Here is a 7,929-nt window from a genome sequence, read left to right as displayed (position 1 = left end):
CTTTCTGCTGGGTGGAGAACAAAGCAGGGATGGTGACTGGTCAATACTGGACACAGAACCACACAGACAGGAGGTAAGACAACATGCTCTTATGCCACATAATCACATACCCCGAACACAGCAGAAAGGTCAGATACCTCATTTTGGAGGTGAACGGGCCAGATTCACTCAAGGGAAAACAAGCAGATATTTTTCTTGCATGTTTTCTAGCTGAGATGGCCTGGATTGGTTCTTAGGGAGCCCACGAACACCTGACTAAACCAGAAGGATCATGGCTTCCTCCCCTGCAAAAACCCCCAACTTCCTCTTCCTTAAGACAATAAGCAGCTCTTAAAGCCTCTGCACAGGTGACAAGGCCTGCAGACTGGTCTCGGGTCCTCACCACAACATGCAGAACGTCACCTACAGAAGCACTATGCCAGCCCTCCTCGAGCTTCCCAGTAATCTGAGTTCCCTTCCTAAGTACCCTCCCCGAAAGGTTCGAGTGGAGGACTGCAGGGCTGTCCCAGAGCCGACCCACTGTGTCCTGAAAAGCTACGGTAGATCCTCTGTGCTTTCCAACAGTGAACTCGCTACCCTACCGCTCCCCAGGGCCAAGTAGGCAGGCCCAGCTCCTCTGCACCGTGCTGCCAGCGCTGATCTTCACAGTTTACTTGCTTCACACGTTTCAGCAACAGTGCAGGGCAATTTTCCAGTAACTGTCACGGGAGGACTCCTCCAGCCTGCCAAGGTGGTTCCTGACCCTGGCAGTAGTTGCAGTGCCCTGAAATGTCACTCTACAGCACAGCTGAAATGCATCCCACCTTCTCAAGCTGGTGTCCCTCAGTGTAAGTTCAATGTACCAACAGTGTGGGGTCTCATCTCACTTCAACTAAGTCTGCAACATCTGGGCAACTCTATCTACTGTAAATATCTGTTTACTGCAGTGACTCAAAGAATAAACTAGAAATAAATAAAATGAAAGGTGAACTGGCCAAACTGATGAGCATGGTCTGTGCTGTAAAGACTCTTACCATACGTGGACTCATTCATGGAGTCCACTGTCACCCAGCGGGTGCATGTGAACATGGCTTCGCCAGGCTCCACCGGGCTCAGTGGCATGCGAATAGTACAGGGAGGGAGCTGGGGGAAAGCTGTCTTTCACTCGGGAGTGTCAGGGACTGCTGTCATGACTTTCACAAAGAGGACCCAGCTCCCTGCAGCCTCACAGCCTCCCCATGCTGAACGGCAGCTCAGACACATGGGCTTTATGTCTGATGGGGCTAGAAAAGACCTGGATTGAACAAAGTTCCCAGCCCATGAATTTTGGTCCAGCCAATCCTTAGTGGACCCTTTCAAGTCCTGAGCAGACTTCTCAAATTCTCTACTACGTTCCTAACTCTTACTAAAATACAGGAAAACTTGGTAATCAAACCAGTTAAAACAGAATCACATAAAACAGGGCTGAAGCCATTATCTAGTCCATCCCCCTTGACAGATAAATAATAGGAGCAAGAGGCCTTAAGTAACTAGAACATCAGATGGCACAGTGGGAAAAAAGAGACCACAACAAAATGGATTAGGCCAACCTACCCCCCCCAAGAGACCCAGGTTCAAATCCTGGCATACGTCACAAGTGAAAGTGAGTCTGAGGTCTCCAAAAATGTTTGGAAAAAATTTGCATGTTAGTTTTGTCCTCATCCCCTCTCCTTTTTTTGGGTGTTTTTGCCAAGCCTAGCTATAAGAAAAAAATGGTTTAACGCACTTCCTTGGACTTCCTGAGTCCTTCCACACAGGAGAGGGCAGCTGACACATGTTGTGTGTCTCTCTCCCCTCGTACCTTTTGCCTGCAAAGCAAAATTACCTGTATAGAGAAACTAAGTGCCACCCTACTAAGCATCTGTGCAGACACTGTCAGTGGAGTGGTACTCCACTGTCTCTGGTATTATCCAGGCCCACGTGGAACACCTCTACTCACAACACTCGGAGGGCGTCCCTTCTGGAGACTGTCTTCCTGATCGGTGTTACGGTCACTGTGTTTGTACTAGAAGCTCAAGAAGCTGCTCAGATTGCATTTGTAAAGCCACTGCCTTGAAAGACACCACAGAAGCGACACTGCCAGACAGACAGGGTAGGATCCCCAGACTAAGATTAGTTTTTGAAGATCTATCTACCAGGCTCAAGCATCATGCGATTCCTTCCTCCATACAGGAAGAGAACAGCTCAAATTTTTTACCCAGTGTACTGCCATACTTACTGACTGGAGAAGTGGGGGGAAAAAAGTGCCATTACAGCAAACATCTCCCAGTTACTGCTCAGATGAACCTGGCCTCTGACCCAGGCAGGCTCCCAGTTTTCCACTTTTGTAAGAGATACGAAACTGGAAGAAGTTGTTACAAACTTAAGTAAATAATGAAAAAGGTTTCTCAGCTTTAACTCCTAACTTGGTTGAACTGGATGGAGCCCAAATTAGTAGTAAAATCTTACATATGCTTAAGAGGTGCAATAACAATATGGAATCTCAGTGACTCGCAAGCCGTAAGAAGACAGGTCACTCATCCGCAGATACCAGATGTTGCAGTATGTCTGTTATCTAACAAAAAGCACACTTGTTCAGCATCCTGTGGCCTGGAGAGCCAGCACAGCCACCTCTGCTACTCAGCATCTGTCCATGCTGGACATTTCAGGGGTGTTTAAACACCAGCTGATTAACCAGCCCTTCTGTACTGAGCTGGAATATGTATCTCTTGATCCCACACATTCATGAGACTGCTTCCCTGCTGCCTGGACATGTGAACGCTCTCTCTCACATCCTACGTATTAATAGTTATTTTTCAGTGCTCTTTGCCTCCTTTTTTTAATCCTTTTCTTTTTTAAGGTTTGATCTTGTTTGGAAGGAGGACATGGGGACTACGGGAGGATCAACCTTAACGTGAGTATTCTAACACCTCTTTAATGGTCCTGTAACATTAAATTTTACTGCTCCTGTGGAGTGTGGAGCACTGTGAAAACACCTACACTCCACTTCCTCAGACACAGGCCTAGCCCTGAAAATATCCCCTTGAGGGAAACAAAACATGCCAAACAAAGCTGAAAACCAAACAAAAATCCCCATACCTGACAAGTCACTACACCAATCCTTGTCAGGAAGCTCTCCTCAGTTTGTGACACCAGGATTTGAAACAGGGTCTTTCGTGCCTCATGGTTAGCACGATGCTTACACAAAACCAACTTGTCTCTGGGAAGAGGTTAAGAAGACCTACTGCTGATTTGAATTTTTATTTATAATGTGCCAAAGGATCTAATCCCCTCAACTGCTTCTGGGAGTAGCTTTTCTGGGACAGTCATGGATGGAGCAGACTGAGTCCAGGAAGGGTCAAAAGCCAACCCAGGGCAGGACTGGACACTAAGCATTTAAGAAAGTTGATGGTAGAAAGGCAATTGGTACCTGTAATGGCCTTGCTTCCTGGGGATCCAGAATTTGGAGCGCGGAACATCTGGGATTGGGATGCCGGTGGGACACCGGAGGGGGTGCGGTGCAGGAGGGTAGAACATCGGTTTATTGAAGCCGGTGTTTTTTTGCTGGATTGGCTCGCCTGTGTCTTCACTGCCACGAAGAGTGGAGATCGAGAGAACTCTGGATATGAACACTCAGAACTAGTGCCTGGACAGTCAGTCAGCTCCCAGACCGTGTGCCTTCTGGGAGGGTTGCTTTCTAACAGCCATGCTCATGAATCCCTCGCATGGGGACCTGCAGCAACTGTGGATCCACTGATCCCATGTAACAAAATGTTTTCCCCACTCACCCGAGGGGACAGATTCTCAAAGCTTGTTAGTTCACTTCCACACCTTTAACTGCCACATGACCAACCCATAATCACCCATCCATCCAGGAGTACTATTGGATTGCCATAGCCTGGCTGGGTGTACCTGCACCTCTGTCCTCCACTCTGTGTATGTAAGTGTTTGAATTTTGAGAGCAGGTTGCTAATGTGATACTCAGAGCTCTGAACAGGGAGAAGTTTACATCTTTGTTACTTGAGCCTTGCATAAACCCTACAGATCTCTAGCTACATTCCTTGTCTCGTTAACCAAATACAAAGGAAAGGAGGTTGTTGGTAATGGAAGGAAATTGGGAGGCAGAGTTCTCATCCTGCAAGTGAGGAAAGGCCTTTTGGCCTCCATCTCCAGACAAGTACTGGTGACATGTAGAGAAAATCTGAGTATTACTGGGACATGCTCTTTGAATGTATCTACACTTTAGTCTCTGCTATGCACAGTGAGGATCACCAAGAATTTTCAATGCCAAAAGTCGTATGTAAAACCTTTGGGAGGCCAGATCTTTGTCTAGGTCACAGGGACTAAAATACAACCACAAAAACGGAGAATCAACCTCACAACCCCCTTCATTCGTCAGTGGCTTCTTCCATAGAAACTTGAGCTCCTGAAGCCCAAGTCCCACTCCAACCATCTGCCATGAAGAATCACTAAGACACAAGGTTTGCATAACTCACAGCCCAAGCTCGCTACCAGTAATTTCTACAGTGATATTTTAGGCGGATGCCAGATGGGTAACACTAGCACTGTTCAGCCAATAAAGCCCAACTCAGAACTACTTAACCCCATGTAGCAGCTCTCTGTCATGGGCTGCCATGGCTGCACAACAGCCTGTCTCTGAAACAGGTGAAGAGGAAAGTCACCCAGACTGGCACTGCATGCTCACTGCCAAAATCCCATGAAACATTATACACCTCGGATGCAAAGTGACCTCATCATTCCTTGTCAGCACTCAGCAGCGCTGGAGGGTGAGGATGAGTACCTTCGAAGTGGCCTGCAAGCAGATACTCAATGAAAAGAGTTTTTTGTTTCTTCTGATCTGTCACACAGATCCAAGCTGACATTTCCTGTAAATGTTAGTGTACTTCTGCAGGAGATTCTGCACTAGGTTTTCTCATAGTTTAGGTCAACATACTTCTCTGCTTGGTCTCTGGCCAGCTAAATAGGCAGGAGGTCTGCTTTTGCTTCCTCCTTTCAGTTTCCATGGATAATCCTCCTCCAGTGTCTGCCAAATCGACAGCAAAATAGTCAAATATGACAATTTCCTGCTTATGTGTCATCTATTTTCCCACGAAGCCCAATCCCACCAACTGCTGCTTTATTCCCCATCTATACCAAGAGAAGTAGCAATCAGCCAACTATTCAGTGTCAGAAACAGTGAGTATCATTGCGAATCTTCTGCAGGCCAGACACTGCCCTCTCTCTGAGATCTGAAGAAGACAAGTCTCAATGCTATGAAGACCTCCAAAATTACTTCTTTTTCCTCCCAACTTAAACAAATAGTATGTCTTAAAATTCAGGCCCCTCCATCTGACACTAGGCAGACAGAGTTTGAGCCAGCAAGGCAAGACAGACAAAAGAACATCAGTTCTAGTGGTCTGTAGGATGCTAATAATTCAGTGCCAAAACAGTTTGTCTTTGGTTCATCAGATGACCAATTCCCTCTGAATACACTGCAACACAGGTAGAGCCAATCAGGTAGCTCCTCTGTTCTGCCCTTGAAAAGTCATCTTCACTGTGGAACTCTCTGCCTCAGGCTGATGAAAAGGCCAAGGTTCAAGATATTTCCAAAAATGAAAATACTGAGTTGCTGAGTAGCTACAAAAACCTCCTGCAGCTAGAGCGCAAGACTAGAGACAGCGTTATGGACCGACGATCCTGTAACTGCTGCTATGAAGTGTTCTAAAGCTTCTCAGAAGGCATCTGAGGCATGCCCCAGCTGAGGCTGACATACTGGAGAAGGGCGGGCAGGAAAGGAGTAATGCAGCAGGTAAGCCTCGCTGAACGATCTCCAATCGCCTGGTCAACACTGTGCTACAGCTGCACGGAATGGCACACGGTGTGCTGAAGCACTCAGATGATACAAGTGATACTTAAAAGATGGGGGGCTCCACCTTGGCAGCAAGAAGAAGAGCTTGCTGATTGCTGTGCTCAGTCATGGTGGCTGTAGAGGAGCTCCCAGGGCAATGGTGCAGCTAAAAGGACTGAGGTACTCGTTGGATATGCAGTCAGGGCACCTTCCAAGGGGCTCGGGAAGATGACATTAGCTCTAAGTGCCTTCACCAGACCCAGTGCTGGTGTGTGCCCTTCACTAAGGTGGTTAACAGACTTGAGAATATTCAGATGAGAGGCAAGAGGATAAATAAAGGACAAGAACAGCATACCTTACAATGGAAACATCAAGTCACTCCTTTGGCTTAACTGGGAGCTCAGTCACTAGGAAGTGACTTGACAGCAGGCTATACAAAGGTCTAGAAAGGACAGAAATTTGGTAACTCACTCCTCCTTCACCTGGCAGACAAAGTTAAATATAGGATCCAGTGTCTGAAAGCTAAAGCTGGATATTTTTAGTCTTCATGTAGTGAGGGTAATATTTCATCAAAATAATTACCTGAAGAGGTTGCTGTATTTTCTGTCACTCTTAACAGCAAGATTTGATGTCTCTCTAAAACGTGTATGTGAGCAATTACATCAAGGAATCCCATAGCATGCATAACCCTGGTCAGTTCAGAGATGACAGTGATCGCTCCTGGCTCTCCCGTCTTTGGTAAGACCTTCAAGCTCCGTGATCAGCAAGCTGTGACAGTGAAGCAGAAAATCTGGCAGACATTTCAACATGTCTCTTGGAAAGCTACACAAATCCACACACTACCACGATGCACCACCACAACAGAACAGAAATCAGATTATTTCAGGAACTTCACTTTTGCCAGGTAAAAATTCTGGCTAATAAATTGTCACATTTTTTCAGAAAGATCTTGTCACGATGGGTAAGGAGACATTTGGATGGTTCAGAGGGAATTATACGATCACGTCTGGAGAAAGACCTGTCTTTAATGAATATGATGGAAAGTGATTCCTTAACAATGGTCTGAAATTCAATACGCTGAGTGGGAACTTCTGCTATTGGAAATGGGTCTTTCCACAGGAAAAACCCTGTGCTGAAACCTATCAAATTCTTAATGTGCTTCTTTATACAAATACTGCCAGTGGAGCGTCTTGCTAAGGCACGGTGGGATCAGAGTGGGATAAACCTCTGAGCTCACACATTTCACTCACTTGGAGGAAGCAAAGCCACAGCACCACATTGGAATCTGGATCTGTTTTTTGGTCCTTAGGCAGGACCTTTGTGGAAACTAGACAGGCTACCAAAAAGGACCCCTCTCCCTAACAGAAAAAGCCATGATGACAGCTGCCTTTAAGAAACACCTTGTTTAAGCATTATTGATGAACAAATCGTATCCAGCTTCCTTCAGAATAAGAAAAGTAATCGAGGAAACAGGCTTGATGAACTTCCTTGAGCACCTCAGGTGTCAGAGCGGATGTAGGTCTGTTTGCCCATGATGGAGCCAAGTAGCTGGCAGGGCAGGATCTTTAAAGCCAGGGATCATCCCACAGCCCCTGAGAGAGGTTAGCAAGGCAGGATCACAGATGACAGCCAGGTTCAACCAAGGGTTCAGATCAGTGGGAAGTGCATGGCAATGAGACAGGTCCCTGGTCAAGCTGGGAAGTTAATCCACAGGTCAGCAGCAGGATCAGCTCTGGTGAGGATAACCAGTGCCAGACTGGTAACAGGGATCCTCAGGGAGGTCCAGAGTGATGCGACATCAAGCTGGGAAGTCAGTCTATGGGTTGGGGTACAGACCAACGGGATTCGTGGCCAGGCCTGGGCACATCTACAATGGAGATGGAGACTAACACCCTGCAGTGTAGCTCAGGCAGGGACTGTTGGTCCAGAGCTGAGCTGATTTGGGGATTTGAACGTGGGTGAAGGTCCTGTGTGAGGCTGGTCAGGGCAATTAAGACCATTAGTGCACACAAGACCCTGACATCACTTTAGATTTTCACCCTGGAAGCACTGGATAGCTGTGCAGATTTTAGTGCTCTCACCAC

The 7,929-nt window shown here is 46.8% G+C and overlaps 1 protein-coding gene across 1 annotated transcript in view; it reads right to left on the bottom strand.

The window, feature by feature from the left end:
- Positions 1-3,616, bottom strand: part of ZNF618 (zinc finger protein 618) — a gene marked incomplete at its 5' end in the record, with an annotated part of 27,104 nt that extends 23,488 nt beyond the window's left edge. Inside the window, 2 exons of the mRNA XM_010151645.1 lie at positions 1-7; positions 3,428-3,616. The exon at positions 1-7 is cut by the window's left edge and continues 74 nt beyond it. Of these exons, the coding sequence (XP_010149947.1) occupies positions 1-7; positions 3,428-3,616 (196 nt within the window). The remainder of the gene's footprint in view (positions 8-3,427) is intronic.
- Positions 3,617-7,929: the final 4,313 nt, after the last annotated feature.

This window comes from Eurypyga helias, unplaced genomic scaffold (genome assembly GCF_000690775.1).
Source record: "Eurypyga helias isolate BGI_N326 unplaced genomic scaffold, ASM69077v1 scaffold44445, whole genome shotgun sequence".
In the NCBI taxonomy this organism is placed as follows: Eukaryota; Metazoa; Chordata; class Aves; order Eurypygiformes; family Eurypygidae; genus Eurypyga; species Eurypyga helias.
Note: the sequence above shows the minus strand (reverse complement) of the source record. Positions and strands in the feature narration are given on the sequence as shown.